Genomic DNA, 19,846 nt, shown 5'->3' on the forward strand with positions numbered 1-19,846 from the left:
TATTATTAATAAGAATCAGCAAATGTATTGTGGCACCACAATAACATGAATGTCTGATTTATGAAATATTTAGTGTTGTGTTTTCTAATACTCTCATTTCTTTTCACATTATTAAGACTTTGAATGTGTGACTTTTCTTCTGCAGCCACTTGTTTTGTGGTTCTGAATACTTCTTCCTCCACCAATGCCTATATGATTGTCATTTCTACATACATGGACAAAGATACAGTAGGCCTGACAGTGTTGGACACATCGATAACATACTGTGTGTATTATGTTGTGAGTGGAATAGAGTACAAACTGTTTTTTCACACATAAACTTTAGTTTATTGAAAGGTTGATATGCACAGTTGACAAAATACAGTATACCAGCATACCAAAGAGAATAACAAAATACAGTATACAAGATAACCTGGTCACCGAAGTTAACTTACTAACCAGCTCATTATTTTCCTTATTTGTCAATATCCATGATCTGTCTCTTTCCAAATGAACTTAATAACATGAAACAGAACACATGACAACCTATAATGATACAAAGTAAGAGAATTACAATTAACAAAAATAGAAAAAATAGAAATGTAAATCTATTCTTGGTCATCCTAACCGATGTAAACGCTCACCATGTCATGCCGATGGTGGCTGAACACATACAAACCAAAGAGGAACAGAGGGTGGCAGGGATAAGCAAATGGAACAGGAACAAAATTGCTTGATTTGGCCATTGACCAAATAACCCACTTCTAAAGGTTGAAAATGTCCAATACTTTGCTGTGGTTCTACTTGCCTAGATCAGTTACTGTTTTGGGGTCCTTTTTAGGGCAGTGATCCTGTTTCTGACGTAGTCTTTTACACCTTTCCATGAACGGGTCCTCAGTACTGGCTCAGCTTCCAGACACTGAACACATTCGTCCTTCTGAGGCACCTTGTGCTCTTTAATTAACCGCATCATGTGTCTTTCAACAGCAAGAACCTCTGCTTCCTCCCATTTATGTTTACCCTTAATTTTGGATCCTGTGGGTTAAAAGAGAAATGAGTAAACTTTCGCCATTACAAAATAACTCCAGAAAACTCTTCAAAATAACAAAATACTGGTTTCTCACACAAGCACTCTACATACTGTTGTCCACATCCACAACTCTATAAATGTTATTTATCTTCACCGGCCATTTTTTCTTTTTGTGTGTCAAGTTTTGATAACAAATTAAGCTTGGACAATGGAATGGACAATATGTAAGAACTCCTATGTTGCCTTAACCCCCCCTTGATTATTTTGTTATATAAGAAATTCTAAACCAAAGAGGAACAATATTAAATCAATTAATTGATAGAATCACCGATCATGATTGTTCACCATTTTACCTTTTTTGTCCGATTCGAAATATTTTGAAGTTACAGTCACGTTGGTGCTTGTTGGCTCACAGCCTGCACCGGAAGGCTCATTGTAATCCCATGATGCAGCTTGTTGTCCTCTCTCTGTGTTGAAGAAAAAACAAGAAGGATTAACTACCTATACACACACATTTCCAACAGAGAGAAAACAGAGAAATAAGACCAAAGGTGCAGCTCCTCAGTGTTGTTTTCAGTCATATTACATCAAGTGTTCATAGTACGTCTTACGATACCAAATCGACACATTTTGCAGTTGTGTCCATTCCCAAAATCCATTAAAGCAACCAACTCCTCCAACCAAGCTTCAGCTATAATCCAGATTGTATGTGATTTAAAGTCACTTTTATACTAAAGTATCCTAATTATAGAACTGTAGATTGCAATGGTTGACTTAGAAAGATATTTAGTAGGTTATAGATTTGAACATTGCTCAGATATAGGTTTAAAACATCACATCCACCAGATTATTTCCTGATTATTTTGTATTATCAAGTAAGAAGTCATTAAAACAGTGAATCACATATTCTTAAATACTGCTGCATAATAGACAGGTTTTGCATTACGATACATTTAAGTGGCTTGCTCCAAATTACTGTGATGAAAATGATTTGCGATATTCACTTGCAGGTAACACAAAAGGCTGTTGACACCACAATAAACCACAGACTGACTCCTTTTCAAATCCTTTGAATAAATGCAAAATATATATGTATTTTGTCTGAACTTTATGTTCCGAGTAGATTTGCCGGTGCCAATGACACATTTCCATTTAAAAGGTACATTTAATTGACGTTAAAGTAATCGGAAACATAATCATCTTAAAAAAGAAATAACCCTACCATCTGAATGGATTTCAACGTCATCCAGCTGTTGTCCAAGGCTGCGGACTTGATTGTTGGGGCCTAAAATCTGGTCGGCCTCATCTTCATTCAGGTTCATCAGCTGTAGCATTTTCCCGTAATGCTTCCGGATCTTTGTGGATGTCAGAGCTGCAGGGTCTTTAGCGCCACATTCTTTGACGTATTTCTGGATGCACTGTGCCCCGGCGTAGGCAGTCAGAGCATTGGGTCGGCCAAACAGGTAAGGATTCTGACTGGGGACTCCACATGTCTCGCGTACCTTTACGAGAAGCTCTATAGCTGACTCAAGTGATGGTTTGAGTAAAACTGGAACCGTTCTGCCGCACTTCCCTTGTATGTCGATTCTGACAAAGAACCTGCACATTTTTCTTTCCAAATCGGTAACGGATATGTCCATGCCGTCTTGCAAGTTTGACTTTTGACGCGACTCAAAAGCTGTTAGTTCCACTGACGATACCTCTAAAACACTTCTCCTGTTGAAAAATATTGTACGGGAGAGTATTACATTGGCCAAAGCAGCATAGTTTTCTGTACAAGGGCTTTCTCTGAGTTTTTTTTCAGCAAGAAGATGAACATTCTCCACGTGGATATTCAGGCGCATCACATCTTGAGCAAACGGCACCTTCTTTGCCCTTTTCAGTTTGGTTTTCTTGATGGCTGTTAATGCACCTGCAGAAATATGCTTGTTCCATTTTCTCTTGTACAGAGAGAGGAAGTTTCTCGCGGACTCTGCTGATCTCTCATCACCAGACTTTACTGCGTTCCCCTCAACAATACCACAAGCCTTCTGTAGGTGGTAGCCAAGCTTGATGGCAAGTGAAGGATTGCTGTATGTTTTGTTTTCCGCATTGTAGCCTGCCACGACGTTTTACCGCAGACACCACATGTGGGAAGCACGAAGGAAGAAAAAAGTCCTTCAGTTTCTCCAGAGGGGTGATTTTTTTAGCTTCTAGTACAAGTCTTGCTAACTGTCGAAGGTATTGTCTTATATACTCGTGTTTTTTCGGATCAGTTCCGTGATGAGTGAACATGAGCTCGCCAAACTGCAAGAGAACTTCGTCTTCCATGGCAGTTTGCGTCACATCGTCGTATATCATTTCGGACAGAATGTTCCTAAAACCATCAGTAATGCTAAGGTCTCCTAAAGTTTGAAGTGCACACCGAGATGCGATATTCTTTCTTCCAAACACAGTCTCGTTCTTCACTCTCTCTGGGCAAACTTTCATGTGTCTGTACATAGGTTTCTTTAAAAAAAGACCTCGACAGTGAAGGCAATGGAGAAAGTCTTTGGCTTTTTTTGTGTGGCTCGGCCTTTTTCGGACAGCAAGTTGGCCCTTTCCTGATTTCAAGACATCCTTATTATGAGCAAAGTTTCCTAGATTTGTTAATCTGTTCCATATCCTTTGTCTTTCTTTTGATTTTGTGGGGTATTGAAATGCAGCTGCGACTTCTTTTTTGTCACTGTGGTTCCTTTCAAGATGTCGTGACAATTTAAATACTGGCTTAGCACAGTATAAACAATAATTCCTCTTGTCATAGACACGTCTTCCTTTAGAACTTGAACATGGCAACACTACAGTGTCAGAAGACTTTTCTTTCTGAGTAATTGCAGGAGTCTGTTTTGGGGCACTGTCAGTGTTGTCCTCGGACATAGAACTTTCTGATTCATCTTCTTTTTTTTCTGTCAGAGAAGGTTTTTTGTTTGTGGGGGTCGAGGGTTTGATGTGACTGAATTCATCTGAAGAGCTCCCTTCAGAGTGGAATGGGGAATCAAAGAAGTCAGCATCACTATCAGGCAAGTAATCAGAGTCACTGTCAACCTCTGACTCAGCTGACTCGTTTTCCTTAAAAGAAATACAAAAAAGAAGAAAATAAATCAGTGGAAATCAGGTCATCGACAATCTGTGGTTGCAGAAAATATAAGTATATCAGAATTGTTTTTAAACTCATATTGTTTACTTATATTTTGGCCTTTCATAGAGGTTCTATATATTATTTTTTGTTATATTATCCGCATGCTCTGATGCTTCAGAACTAGACCGTAGGTTCAAAGTTCAACGTTAGTGTCTTTAACAAGATATATGTCATATGTTATAGTATAAAATAATATCGCAGCAGGACATATGTCATATGTGTCCATTATGTCATATATGTCCTGCTAGCTTCATATTCTTCAAAAAAAACATAACTAGCAGAGTTTGAAGGCCAAAAATTAAGCTTATTCAAGCGTATTTAGCTTTTATTACTATATTTTGTAATTCCATTCCATTTTTCTTACAGCTAGTTCCAGTAGCTAAATGTAACACCAAAGGCAGAATGCCAGGTGTTAACATTGATAGTGTTGATAATGTACAGTACATTGCAAATGTAATTGATATTTATCATTTTATTGGGCCAGTCTACTGCAGTCAAAGCAACTTAACTTGATTGACAGGGAGTTGAGTGAACACTTCTGTCAAGTATTTGGGCCCCTTACTTTTTGGTATATGTCTATGCTTGTATAATAAAAATAATTGGCCAGCACTCTTGGTTAATTGAGCAATATAGACTTTTAAAAGTATTTGCAAACGCTGATTCTTTAATAGATGTATTGATTGTCCAGTTGGAAAAAAGCAATGCAATGTCTTTGAATAGTCAAAAATAAAAAGATATTCAATTGACCATAATATTAGGAAAACATTATCCTCACAATTGGCATGCTAGAACCAGAAATGACTGGTCAGTCTTTTCTAATAATGTTTTCTTTCTTTTTTTGCGGCTTTAATTAATTAATTAATGAACAAAATAGTTTCAGACTAAAATGTTAGTTAATTACGCAACTGACCCAATATGAAATATCAAGAGCCACATTTTTACAGCGCATACCACAAACATACTGTTACTACTGCCCTGACAAATAACATTGAAATGATGAACTTTTGAATACTACTTTAAACATTTGATATGGGTTATTACCTCTGATTTGGCATTAGATGACATTGGCTCTTCATGGGATGCAGGCGATGAACAATCCGTTGATATATGCGGCTGAAATACAAAATAATTAAAGAAGACATTTAACAGTTTTAACTAATGGGGTTGAGCCTTTACTATCAATCAAGTTTAGCCTATTGTACAATAAAGGCATCTTTGGTATTGGTTCATATTTAATGTGGGGCTACCTTTGACTGCAGTTGAACCTGCTGTGCACCGCTGGTCTTAGTTTGTTCAAATTGAGATGATTTTTGCATTGGTGGTGGAGGCTAACAGTGAAGAAAAATACACAGAATTATACAATTTTGATTGTATAAAACAAATAAAACAGCAACATCGAAAAAGACAAACTACCTGAATAACTGCATGTGGAGACTGCCCACCACTGCCGTCCTCTGGGTTTATGGATTCCAGCTGCATTAGGGGACAAAGCGAAGTCAACAGGAAGTATCTCTTATAAACTATATTTCAGGAATCAAATCCATTCACAATTTAAAGTATTATATCATTTTAAAGTTGAACAGTGTAGCAACTATCCAAGTGTTTATCTATAACACACTTACAAGTTTATCCAACTGTGCCACTTGGTGAAGAAGTTGTGCCCGCTGTTGCAAAAGCACCGAACGTTGTCTCTCATAGCTGGCCTAAGAGAAGATAAAACATGTTCATTTAAAAATATACAATCTAACGAGTCCTCATAAGAAACCCCACATATCTGTAACCGTAAATATCATGATGGTAGCAAGTTGGGCAACGTTTATTTGGTAGATGCTTAGTAACTAACAATGTGTACCATCAACCTTTGTAGAAACAAACAGCTAGATATCATGAAGCATGTGAAAACCATCACAACAGTCGAGATGGGTACAAAAAAGACCAACAATCAACAAAACCTTATTTTCAAATACATTTTGGTGGTGTTCATTTTCTCACCGGTGAGCTCATGTTTCCCTCTTGCGATGGCACGTTGTTAGGGAGAGCAGCGCCAGGGACTGACTCGTGTACAGCTCCTGAGGAAAGGACACGCAAGTTGTATGATGAACGGTATTACAGCACTGACATTACAGTGTGGTCACATGTGGTTTTTTTGTAAAGTCAGTTGTTCATATTGCCTGATTACCCATAACCACGAACTCTTTGTACATCAGTTCAGTTGCGTTAATAGGGGGCCGTTAATATGTAAGAAAATAATGAGAATCAATATTTGAACTTTTAAACAAATGATTGCCTAATTGTGAAATTGAATCACTACTTTATTCATACTGATCAAATTTAAAGACGCAAAATGTAAATCAATACCGCTCTTTAGAATATTTAAAGTTGTGCATTTTCAAAAACTTTACTTTCAGTATCTTTCTAGCATTTTCACTTTTTGATGACGAGGACAGTGTTGAATTGGAGAAGAGATAGAGACGGGTGACACAACATTCGACAGTCCATGGCTATGAATGCAGTATACCAAGGATAAGCAACAAACCAGCTAAAGTACCAAACACATATTTTGACAAATCCAACCCGACATGTTTAACCCTCCTCCAAAACAGGACAAATGTACTAGAGGACAACAAAGGCTAATACAAAAAAAGCTTACCCATGCAGTTTGACGAAGGTATCCACTGACGCTGCTCCTGAGACATGGATGAAGCATGGCTATGAGTGTATCCAGCAACACCAGCAAACTCCGCATGCACTCCTTCAAAAGTAGCTTGAGATGTACTTACATGTTGTCCACATGGTGGCAGGCTAATGGGCAAAAGTCCGTCGGGTAAACCCTGATTGGTTAATAGAGGTTGAAATGGTGCTTTGTAAAGATCGTGGGGGGATAGCAGCGGTGGATGTTGGGGCCCGCAAGGCTGTGGAGATTGGTTTGTTTGGAGAGATGGTAGGAGGATGTTTTTTCCTTGGTTTGCCCTGAGCAGCATTGGTGAGGTGTGAGGGTTTTGCTGGGCAAAGGGATTCATGTGAGAGGAACTCGGGGTGGCAGTGTTGGCAAACAGCGTGTTTGATGACGGATTGCTGCTGATGTGAGAGGCTTTGTACAGAGCTGAGTGGTGAGTGGTGTTTCCGGATAATATGGTGCCGGGGTCTCTCATACAACTCTGATCTGACTCCTGCTGGTGCTGGTAGAAGGGCCTCTGGTCAGACGATGAGCCCAGGTGTTGATGCTGAGAGCTGGGCAGAGTGTCGAGGAGGGGTCCTTGAGTTGAAGTAGAGGACCAGCCATGCTGGCCGGCCCACGACTGACAGGGTACGTGACTCTTGTGGTTATCCATCATCCCCCGTAAACATCCAAATGTGTTGCCTGGTGTCTTATATTTCCTTGGAAACAAGTCCTAGCCGAGCGAAACAACATACAAAAGAAAAAGATTCAATAGGCTACAAATCACACATTAATAGCAGAACTTTAACAAGGGCTTCTAATGATTAACTGCTGTGACATTATATTTTCTCACAGATTAATACGATCAGTTAAACAGAGGAGCGGCTTCTTTCTAAAAAGTGAAATAGCTGTTCCACCTTTAAAGATGGAGTCTTTGATGCTAATGTGATCAGGAAAAAAATGATACATTAGCTCACCTAACTTCCATAACACTGCAACAAAACTATGCAAAAGTTCCATTTTATTCGGCATCCACTTTATTCTTTAGGGCTGCAATTCGTTTTGTGATTATTTCATTGATGGTTTGTTCTAATAAATGCATGTTGCAATTTTCTAGGGCCAAAGAGGGATCTTTCAAATGACTTATTTATACAGAAAGATACTATATTATCAGAATAGGAAATATAACAACAAAACAATCCTCATATTTCACAAGATAAAACACAAAATGATTAATTCAGTAACTATCTTGTCAAAATAACTTCAGTTTAACTACTTAAGATGTCTCTACCTACTGAAAAGTACTTTCTTGGTGTATGCAGCTGTATATTTTAGGTGAGCACTGAGAAACTCTAAGGACAGAGGGTGTCGTTTTTCTCATACTGATATTCTGAACAATCTGTGCTGTTGTATTTGCTGTAAAGTGTCTCTACTGTAGGCTATTTTTATTATATGTACAGCACTTTGGCTCAACCAAAAATCGTTTATAAATGTGCTATATAAATAAAACTTGATTTGATAAATGTCAAAGTCTGGGTATACATCATTCTGCTGAAGCAAAGTAACAAAAACAACTCCCTCACGGGACATATAATGCAACAAAAAAATGGGACATTGAGAAATGTACCCTAGTGTGTTCATATTTTTGGATCCATACTGTTACCTGATCCATACTTGATTAAGCAGTGTATGTATTTTTGTTATCTCAGAGATGGGCACTTTTTATTGTTCACACGTTGTATTGCCACGGCTACACAGCAATTTCCATTACATCAATTAGAGGTGAAGAGGGGCTTTAACAAACTTTGAGTTTTTTTTAACAATGTTTGTGTCACTTACCTCTTGTGGTGCCTCGATAGGCAAATAGGAAGTTTTTCACAAGTTTTACAGTGTAAAAAGTATTTGTTACAAGTAAAGGTCTTGCATTTAAAATGTAGTATTGGCATAAAAAAAACAAAAGTACTTATAAAGTGACTTTCTTTTATGCTTAATGTGTTTATCATAGCTGGTAAAGGTGGCGCGACTTTTAATTACTTGATATACTGCTTCTTCACATCTTATCGTATACTTATAGCATAGTTTATCCATTAGTTATCTGTAAAGTAATTAGAAACGTATTTTGTCAAATAAATGTAGTAGAGTAAAGAGTACAATATTGGCTGCCAAATTGTAGTGGAGTAGAAGTTTAAAGTAGCATTAAATAAAAAATACTTAAGTGAAGTAAAAGTACCCCAAAAAACCTACTTAAGTGCAATACTTGAGTAAATGTACTTCACTACATTACACACCACTGGAAAACATTAACACACAATTCACCAGCTAAATAAAAAGGAAAGTAGCTAACTAGTATGCACAAAATAACCTAACATGTATAGTCATAGTAGGGGTTGTCCACCTATAACTAAATGAGTGTAGTCATGTTCATGTCGACGAAGTGTAGCTTAGCGTGGTTTCCGATGTCTTCCTTTCTTTAGCTACATAGATTAGCTAGCTGTTAGCTAAACTGGTGTTAGCTCGATAAAACTGTGAAAATCTCAAATAATTCATAGAACTGAAAACGACACCACAATTAACACGCTGAAAAATACTAACTGCTTAACATACCTGTCATTTTGAGTAAAAATGCTTGAAAACCAGTGCCATGTCTGGGCTAACATCGAATGGCTTCCGGTGGTTTGTTTACCTCACAGCCCTGCAAGCACTTCCGCTTGGTTTTTCAGAGTAAGAGCGTCATCTCCACAATATTAAGTGACATTTTATTTTTTAAATGAATCAATAAAGATAGTTTGAGAATAAAATCACATCCTATACCAACAACGGAAGCAATACCCAGTGGTGGAAATTATTTAAGTAGTTTTACTCAAGTACTATACTCAAGTATTATATAGAGATAATTGTACTTGAGTTTAATGCTACTTTAGACTTTACTCCTCTACATTTTTTAAAGAAATATTGGACTTTTTACCTGCTACATTTATTTCACACTAATAGTTACATATAAAAACATGTGACATACTTGACTGATATTATAGGGTAGGCCTACTGTTCTACTAATATATAAATACAACCTAGTATACAAATACAAGTAAATAAACATTGGCTCAACACTGATAGCAACATGCTGCTCCATGTTCTTGTTAGTGATAAAAACAGTTTAATACAATATTCTATGATAATTGAAAACTGTGAAAAGAGCCATGCCACATACTGTGTACTTTTGATATTTTGAGTACATTAAGCTAACAATACTTATGTACTCCTTAAGTAACATTTAGAATTCAGGATACTTGTGATAAATATTTACAGACCATACTAGTATTTCTGTGTACAGACAGTGATGGGCCCGTTCTCATTTCAAAGATTTCCCCTCCTCGACTCCTCGAATCCTCGGTAGTGACCCGGAAATTTATTTCAGCACGCCATGTTGAAGGACATCTAATTTCTCTAAATGCACATCGAGGACCAAGGATCGAGCGTCGAGGAGGCTCTCTGGAGGAGCTATAATCGAGGATACACTGATGAGTCCTCCACGGTTCCTCCGTGGATGCATTTCCGGCAACAATTTAGATTTGTCTAATGTGAAACTTTCCAAAGCTGTCATAAAGACTAAGAACCTGGATAGGCTACTAGCCATGACAATAATTAATGCTTTTATATGCAGGAATGTTTTTGATGGACCCCACTGCCCTACTGGAGGAAGACAATGAAGGAGAGGAGGAAGTGTGGGATGGGGAGATCTGTCTCACCCTTGATGAAACTGACTCCTCTGATGATGAGAAGCAAGATTAGCCTCTTCCACTACACTAGGACGCTCACATTGCCTTTAAGGGCAGCCGACACAAACGAATGCCGTGCTTCCATGAGCGTCCATAGAAGCATATGGACATCCCGGAAAGCTGAAAATGGACGCTAAGGGCCCCCTCCCTTGCGTTGAAAATGGACGCTAAGGCCCCCCTCCCTTGCGTTGGAAAAAGCCGACAGGGGACTTGACATAACGTCAACATAGGCCGACCTGGGAGTGAGGATGTGTTGATATATATTAATGCTGCCCATTATGGGCACAAGCAATTTTCACCCATTTATTAATTAGGCCTATATGTTTTAAATGTGAGTGTTTCCTATCCCCTAAACCTCCAGGGATGTACACAGTTTAATACTGGCAACTTCTTATTATGGGAAATACGAAAACGTCTTTTAAAACTACAACTCCCAGTAGAGACGTGCCATAGATAGAGAACATGTTGCGAAACAGAATAGCCAGCATGTGTAGTTCTGGGGACGGGGTGGGGGAGGGGGGACGCGGTGGACCCGTTCAAATCCAGTTTTGGACAGTCTGCCGTGATTCCATCCCATTTCAAGTGCTGTTCGAGTATGGGCATAGATATGTCTCATAATTATTTGTGTGAACATAAAAATAATTTGTGTGTAAATATGTGATTTGTAAATGTAAAACAACATCCACAAATGCATTTAAAAGATTTACAAACTCACAAATACATTTGCAAGTGTAAAACGGATCTGCAAATACGCTAAATATGTTCACAAATAAAAAAAAGATCTGTGAATATCTCTTTAACATTTACACCTTTCGATCAGGCATTTGTGAATCCATTTTGTATTTGTGGACCAAAAATGCGCTTGCGGATCTCAAATATCTGTTCACGGATCTCAAATCTCTGTTCGCGGATCGTCTTTTTACACACACGGAATTTTGAGACATATTTTCCGCCGGTCTCGGCTCAAATCTACTCGTGTCACTCGGTTATTTTCGGAAACCACGTGATGGCCTGCTGATGACGACATTTCCGCATGATTTCAAAGTAAGAGCATGATGGTTTGTTTAATGCTGTGTTTTTGTATTATAATGAACAGCGGAACGTTAGATGCATTCTTCATCACCATAACCCTGACCTAAATACGGTGCTTTTCTACAGATTACTTTATTACTGCACTGGTAAGGTAAAATTAGGCCGATTAATAAGATGTGAAGTGCTTTGTAACTTCGACCCGCTTGACTGAATACACAACAAACAATGAAGAAAGAGTTTTATCTGGGCTGCTTCGCTGCCAGCTGCTCCCCCGGGACCCGAAAGTGGCGTATAGCCTGCACTTCAACATCAACGAAAGTGCTCGTTAGGCTATATGCTATATTGAACCATTGAACCAAATTAACTGTATCACTATAACATGATGATGATGATGAAGAATGCATCTAACGTTCCGCTGTTCATCACGTGGTTTCCGAAAATAACCGAGTGACACGAGTAGATTTGAGCCGAGACCGGCGGAAAATATGTCTCAAAATTCCGTATACAAATCACATATTTACACACAAATTATTTTTATGTTCACACAAATAATTATGAGACATATGCCCATATTCGAGGCTCGGCGTAACCCTCGGAGCACACTCTCCAATCACAGAGCTTGAGGACTATCACGGGGTTTGTCAAACAGAGCATATGGTGTAGTCCAACGATAGCTGGGGATTCTGGGTAGTGTAGTGTCTTCTGCCATCCTTTACTCCGAAAAAATATTTGTTTCTCCGAATCGAAGGGGAAAAATACAAAAGCATTGCACACAATTTAAACCAATCAATGTTGTGTAATTAACAAGGATAATCTGGTGTTTTTTAGTCGATGAGTAGTGCAGACATCACTGTAAAATCAATCGACAGTAAGGGGAATACTTACTTCCGGGTGTACAATTCTCCGTTATCCAATGAGAATGGACGCTCACATTGCCTTTAAGGGCAGTCGACACAAACGAACGCCGTGCTTCCATGAGCGTCCATAGAAGCATATGGACATCCCGGAAAGCTGAAAATGGACGCTAAGGGCCCCCCCCTTGCGTTGAAAATGGACGCTAAGGCCCCCCCCCTTGCGTTGGAAAAAGCCGACAGGGGACTTGACATAACGTCAACATAGGCCGACCTGGGAGTGAGGATGTGTTGGGTTTAACAGGTTTCATAGTTATCTTAGCTAAGCATCAACCTAGCACTGAAATATATGGATGTTATGTGACAGTATTTCTGAGAAAAAGTCAGCTGAAATGGTGGCATAGTTGCCACTGCTTTACGTGTCGACAGCATGTTTGAACGTATTTGCAGCAGTAAATGTGGCTGTTTGGCCACTGACGTTGCCATAACAACAACTGAATTTAAATGTGCAACCTCTTTTTGTGACAGATTTTTGCATGAAATTATAATTCTTCTGATTGATATTTCCTATTGACAGCTAGTTTCTATGTGAACATTATGAGATGGACAGCCAGAGAGAATAAATGAAAAACAGTCACTATATGACAGTAAAACAAGAATACAGTTTAAAAGGGGAGTGATTTGTAAAATATCCATTAAGAAAAATCTGTTTACAGTTCTGTTTCATATGGGTGTTAAGAGATTAATTTTGCTCTCAAAGTGCACCAGATGCTTTTAACTTCAATATTTAAAAAAAATCCGGGAGCATGCCCCCGGACCCCCCTACAGGAGGTTAGGTCCACAGTGTTTACATTCTTATTTATACAATATGTGTGCTTATGCTAACATCATAAGACAAAAGTTGGTTCTGTGTTGTGTGTAGTGAGAACGCGCTAGAGTGAGGGGGCCCCCAAGCCAAAGCTCGCTTAGGGCCCCCAAAAGTCTAGTACACACTGCTCTGCTTTCGGACCTCGCAGCTTTTCTCACTGTAAACATTGCGTCGCGATGAAAGCAGTTACTAAAATAATATCCAGGGGATGCATGCAGAGCTGTCATTGGCTGAGATAAGTCCGGCCGTGCGTCACGCCTCCGCCGTTCCCAGAAATGCATCCGCGGAGGAACCATCAGTGTATCCTCGGTTATAGCTCCTCCAGAGAGCCTCCTTGACGCTCGATCCTCGATGTGCATTTAAGAAATGAGATGTCCTTCAAAATGGCGCGCTGAAATTAATTCGTCCGAGGAGTCGAGGAGTCGAAATTTGAGTATTGAGAAACCTCTTAGGTAAAGTATTTTCCTTCAGTAATGAAGATGTAATTCCAATGTAGACACACCTGGGGTCGCTGTTCTGTCTGTTACGCTGAGCCATGCATTGTCTGGAACGTAAAAGGGACGAAGAAGTCGCAGTCAAGTGATGTACTTCCAGTTCCACATGAAAACATTCCCAGTTAAACATGCAATAACAAATCGCTAAATAAAAAGATAAAACACTGGCATGTAATTTACGTTAGAATAAATAGAATGGTTTTGAATAACCCACAGTGCCTTAATGTACCAGCGAAAGAGGCTTTTTGGATGATAACAATTTAAAAGTGTGTAGTTAAGACATGAAACGACTACAGACAATATTGTGATTATTTACCCATTAACCAGCATAATAACGGATTTGGTCAACTGAACAGTGAGCCGCCAGCCCGAAAATAAGTTTGCTCTAAAATGATATTAATAAATTACTATTATCATTAATATAAGCAAGACAATAAATGGCAAAGATAGGTAGAAAATAAACGTATTTGAGTTACATGCAAATCAAACGTAACGTGGGAGAAAATTTGTTTCTAGCGAAACGTAATTGAGAATGCAGTTTAGTTCGGTGGGAACGTAATTTTTAGGAGACAGGGTTGTTTGAAGTGCACATCTTTTCAGCATTCAAAATGTTCTGTTGTATGATTTTTTTTTTTGTCAGAGGCAGTTATGCAAAGCTAAATGAATTTATTTCCCAAACAGTCCAATTACCTCTTGATTGTGAGATGGAGAAAAAATATATTGAATGGTTCTTAACTCCATGTCTTACGGTGAGAAGAGCACCCTCCAGATATGCTATATTATCTTTTAGCCATTTAACACATATGCTTTTGAGAAGAACAAAGGTTTTAAGATTAATTTCCTTTGCAAATGAACAAACTAGTTGGGAGTTGTTCGAACACATAAAGTGACATTTTACATTAAGTTAGCTTTAATACATTTCTTATTTGGCATGAGTTTCTGCCCAATAACTGATCATAAATATACAAAATCCATTAACTACCAAAGAGGCAATTGAAAGTGCTATAGGAATGTATTCATTTAGGTCAGTGTATTGTAGAATCCATTTAGTTTTTCTGTTTTAATGACATTAAATATCCCTGCTTAATGTCAAGAAAAATCATTTATTTGTAACTGAACATGGTGAATAATTACAGAACTGAAAATAAAAAAAACGTTTACAACACCTGTGAAAACACTCATCTCCTTACAACACTATTTAGCCTTTTTCAATGTTGGCTTTACATGGTTCCTAATGTATTGCTTTCAGTTTCATTCATTTTCCAGTCTGGGAACAGCAGAACTAAGTATTTTTAAACACCACCTGTCTGCCAGCATGAGATCCCCACCCCCCGCCTCACTACTATCCCTCCCTTGGGCCAGAGTGAATACCACACCCTATTTTAGATCAGGCCGGGGTTAGGACTCTGTTTTTCTCACGTAAAGCATAAATCCAATCTTAAATAAGTAAATGTAAGACATGCAAATGATACTCTTGAATCATCTGATGTTGAGGAATAATTTAGTGATTAATCTAGCATTTAAGATTGCCATGTCTGGTCTGTTCAGAGAAAATATATATACATGTTAAACACCACTGCCTCCAAGTGACTGAATTGAGCAATAGCATCTCTGTGCGAAAACATTTTTTATTGAACTGAGCAAGTGAATACATACAACCCATCTAGGCAGATAGGTAATGTTTAACAGTGTATTTATTGACGAGAGGAAAGCATAAGTTTAGTCAATGAACAACTTAATTTTCTTGACATTAATAAAACAGCATCAGAGATCAATAAAGCGGAATGTTTGTCTTTCTAATACTCCTCTCCTTCCTCATCCCCCGGACTATCAGCTCCAACCTCCTCGTAATCTTTCTCCAGAGCGGCCATGTCCTCCCTGGCCTCAGAGAACTCTCCCTCCTTCCTACCCTCACCCACATACCAGTGCACAAAGGTACGCTTAGCGTACATCAGATCAAACTTGTGGTCAAGCCGAGCCGAGCCCAGGCCTCTACAATAGCAGTGGTGTTGCTCAGCATGAACACAGCCCTCAGGTCTCCACCAGGAACTACAGTGGGCGGCTGGTATATGATGCCCACCTTGAAACCAGTGGGGCACCAGTCCACAAACTGGATGGAGCACTTGGTTTTGATGGTGGAAATGGTAGCGTTCACATCTTTGGGAACGACATCACCGCGATACAAAAGGCAGCAGGCCATGTATTTACCGTGGCGTGGGTCGCATTTCACCATCTGATTGGCTGGCTCGAAACAGGAATTAGTGATTTCTGCCACGAGAGCTGCTCATGGTACGCTTTTTCCGTGGAGATGACAGGGGCATAGGTGGCCACAGGGAAGTGGATACGGGGATAGGGCACCAAGTTGGTCTGGAACTCTTACAGATCAACATTGAGGGCACCATCAAAACGAAGGGAGGCAGTGATGGAGGACACAATTTGACTCATTAACCTGTTCAGGTTTGTGTAAGAGGGACGCTCGATATCGAGCTTTCTACAGCAGATATCATAAATGGCCTCGTTGTCTACCATGAAGGCACAGTCAGAGTGCTCCAGGGTGGTGTGGGTGGTCAGGATGGCATTGTAGGGCTCCACCACAGCGGTGGACACCTGGGGAGCTGGGTAGACGGAGAACTCCAGTTTGGACTTCTTGCCGTAGTCGACGGACAGACGCTCCATCAGCAGGGAGGTGAAGCCAGAGCCGGTGCCCCCTCCGAAGCTATGGAAAACCAGGAAACCCTGAAGACCGGTGCACTGGTCGGACTGAAGGAAAAAGAGAAAATCATCAAATAATAATAATAAATGTATTTATATAATACAAAGACAGCAGTGCCAAGGGTTCACAGCTAATGATAAAAAAGCGTATTAGTGCACAGCATGTAAACATATAGATTAAATGAAAACAGATCAGAGATAAGAGGGTGCCATCTCTGGAGGGCTTTGAATGTGATCAGGGGGATCTTAAACTGAATTCTGCAGGGTGGAGGAAGCCGATGCAAGTGGGCCAGAATCGGGGAAATATGATCACTTTCAAAGAGTGATACGAGATTGTTATGTCTTGTTTTTGTTAAAAACACTGTACAGCTCTACATTTTAAAACATATACTTCACATATTTATTATTAGTTATGACACTTGGCTTTTGCAATACTTATTTTTATATTTGTATGTGAAAACATACTTAGCAATAAACTGATTCATTTCCATTTAATACTCTTCAGAAAAATTGACTTCTGTTCTAAATGTACTGATTGTGGTGACCAATGTATTACAGAATTCAATCTAGGAACTACAGGCTGGGGGTATGCTTCCGCACAGACACATTTGTTGACGGTACCTCCTGTGTATATACAGTGGCTGTTTCTCAATCTCGAGGATACTGGCTTCCAAGCCAATATTTCAAGGATGCTACGTTATCGAGTGCCGCCGAAGTACTGTTCCAATGTCCAGCATACTTGGAAATCCACAGAGGCCGCGTCCTTGGTTTGGGGGAAATGTCGAGGCTGCACATGGGTAGACTTTGCGTCCTTAAAATCCCCACAATGCTTTGCGCACGGACCAATTTCAAAAACCCTTGCGGCGAATGGCTGAACCGACGCAGCACACATTTAAATGTAAGTATGTAGTGGCGTAGAACATCTGTTGGTAAATATGTTACTTTGTTACATTTGTTATCACCAAAAAGGTGTTCCGTGAAAGTAAAGCAAGTTCATAATTAGATAGACATCGTGAGGTATTTATTTTCGGTACAGTTTATGTTGAAACCGTAGAGAGTGGCACACTTGTTAGCCTGTTCCATTCTTCTTCGTTTTCCGAAGCCGTGGCTTGGAAGTATACTTGCTTAGTTTCTGAAGGAAGTGACTTGGAAGTACGCGACTACCAAGCCAGCATCCTGGCGATTGAGAAACACCCTGTGTCCTCCTCCCTTTCTCTCTCTTGTCGTCCCGGGCTGCGACCCGACAACACCTGCATTTCTGCTGCTCATTAAAGCCAGCTTTGTACCTCCATTGCACCGCCTCCGACTCCCTATCTCTCGGCACTACATGGTGACCCTGACAACGTCTCGTGAAGTTTCTGGGACGGACCCGAACATGGCGAAAAGCGCTGTTTTTCTCGTTATGCCGGAGATTGTTGGAGACGTCCGTGGCTGCCACCGGCACGCGGACTAAGGCTCGGTGCGCCCCCAACGGAATGGCTCGTCTCTGCACTGGAAGACAGCAAGCCTTCCGACTACATGGAGACGATGCACGACCTGCTGGGTAGGGAATAACCCGATTCCTTCGGGACATGCGGCTGCACGTCCAGCTAACGACAACTAGCAGCTAACCACGTTAGCTAACCACGGCTAGCAGCTACCGATGGCTGCCAGCTAGCGGCAACAGCTAACGGCTAGCTGCTAACGGCTATCGACCCTTTTTCTGGTGCCTGAGAGGAGGTTCGACCATGTCCGGTCGGCCTCGTGTGGACCCTTGCGCCTTTTCACCACCTCGACGGCGGCTTCGGACGCTTTCATCGGCGCCTGGGTGGCGCGCTTCTGGACCCCGTCTCGCCTCGACAGTTTTGGACGACTCCTTCCTGCTGGGGACCACCCGGTTATTCACGCCCGTCGCGGCTCAGCGACCCAGCTTTCTCCGACTGGCGGGTGAGTTCTTCGTTCGCCACGACGCCTACTGCAGCCCGTTCCATGGCCCGGCCCTCACCTGCAACCCCGCCCTCCTCGGCCCCTGTGGTGCTTCCTCTCAGACGCAGGGATTGTCTCCATGGTTGAATTCTGGGGTTAGGGGGCTTGTGTGGTGACCACTGTATTACAGAATTCAATCTAGGAACTACAGGCTGGGGGTATGGTTCCGCACGGCACTACATGACCAGCTTTCGGATTCTGTCCATCACTGTGTCAATGAGCTCCTTGCCGATGGTGTAGTGTCCTCGGGGGTAGTTGTTGGCAGCATTCTCCTTGCCAATGATCAGCTGCTCAGGGTGGAACAGCTGGCGGTAAGTCCCCGTGCGCACCTCATCTAAGGGTAATGAGCATTAGATTATTTAAGGTTTTGAATGACAGAAGGGGAAAAAGGCATTTATGATTAATGAGAATTTACCGATGACAGTGGGCTCCAGGTCAACAAACACTACTCTGGGACGTGCTTTTCAGCTCCAGTCTCCATGAAGAAGGTGTTGAAGGAATCGTCCCCTCCTCCTCCTGAGATGTTCTGGTCAACAGGCTTCCTGCCATCCGGCTGGATCCCATGTTCCAGGCAGTAAAGCTCCCAGTAGGAATTGCCAATCTGCAGACCAGCCTGACCAACGTGGATTGAGAGGCACTCGCACTGTAAAAGGAAAAAAAGGAAGCCTAGTTGGCTGATTCTTGTGCAAAAACAGTGTAACATACATACATTCTAGTGGCATATATGTGGGAGGACTGTTATAGAGAAAAAGGCTATTTTAATAAGAACCAAAAGTCATATCATCATTTAAGTCACCTGAGGCACACAATTGTCATCTGAACAGAAAGACAGTTATAATTAAAAACAAAAAGAGGCTAAATACTGTTTATACATCTAATACCGAAAGCACAATGACGTAATTGTTGGCAGACGGGTGGCACGATTGGACGTGAATGTGGGCCAGTGTTAAGAGAGGAGACTACGCATTTACATTTTCTGTGTGTCACACGGATTGCGCCACTGCCACACCCCTTTAGGAGACTAGTGGCGTGGCAGGCCAGAACATAAACACACATAATAATCTAATTCGACCTAAATAAATAAAGTAAAAATTCGAACCATGTCTCTCATCTCTCTAAGACATTAGAGAAAACACGTCGGTTTTCTATCCTGGCTCCAAAATGGTGGAATGAGGTCCCCATTGACATCAGGACAGCAGAAAGCTTACACATCTTCCGGCGCAGACTGAACTCATCTCTTTCGACTCCACTTCGAGCAATAAAGTGACTAACAAAGCACTTATAAAACTAATAAAGGACTGGCTTATCTAAAGCCAGTTGAGT

General features: G+C 40.6%; 1 protein-coding gene and 1 pseudogene across 1 annotated transcript; both read right to left on the reverse strand.

Moving 5' to 3' along the window:
- Positions 1–303: 303 nt before the first annotated feature.
- LOC117546464 lies at positions 304–10,154 on the reverse strand. The gene is made up of 11 exons (XM_034216705.1): positions 10,134–10,154; positions 6,947–7,558; positions 6,817–6,853; positions 6,159–6,235; positions 5,789–5,869; positions 5,580–5,639; positions 5,414–5,494; positions 5,208–5,279; positions 2,232–4,096; positions 1,363–1,476; positions 304–1,014 (listed from the first exon to the last, which is right to left on the reverse strand). Exons 1-9 carry the CDS (start codon positions 10,134–10,136, stop codon positions 3,020–3,022), a joined length of 2,100 nt encoding a protein of 699 aa, XP_034072596.1. The 5' UTR covers positions 10,137–10,154; the 3' UTR covers positions 304–1,014; positions 1,363–1,476; positions 2,232–3,019.
- A 5,312-nt stretch (positions 10,155–15,466) lies between these two features.
- On the reverse strand, positions 15,467–19,634 carry LOC117546429 (annotated as a pseudogene).
- Between the last annotated feature and the right edge of the window lie 212 nt (positions 19,635–19,846).

The sequence above is a fragment of the Gymnodraco acuticeps genome, unplaced genomic scaffold (assembly GCF_902827175.1).
Source record: "Gymnodraco acuticeps unplaced genomic scaffold, fGymAcu1.1, whole genome shotgun sequence".
NCBI classification, from domain to species: Eukaryota; Metazoa; Chordata; class Actinopteri; order Perciformes; family Bathydraconidae; genus Gymnodraco; species Gymnodraco acuticeps.

What these genes read in the sequence shown, in the direction of transcription:
- LOC117546464 (XM_034216705.1), bottom strand. An exon ending in AGGGAAACATGAGCTCACCG is followed by an intron (nt 5,870 to 6,158) that starts GTGAGAAAATGA and finishes ATCTTCTCTTAG; the next exon opens with GCCAGCTATGAGAGACAACG. An exon ending in CTCCACATGCAGTTATTCAG is followed by an intron (nt 5,495 to 5,579) that starts GTAGTTTGTCTT and finishes CTTCACTGTTAG; the next exon opens with CCTCCACCACCAATGCAAAA.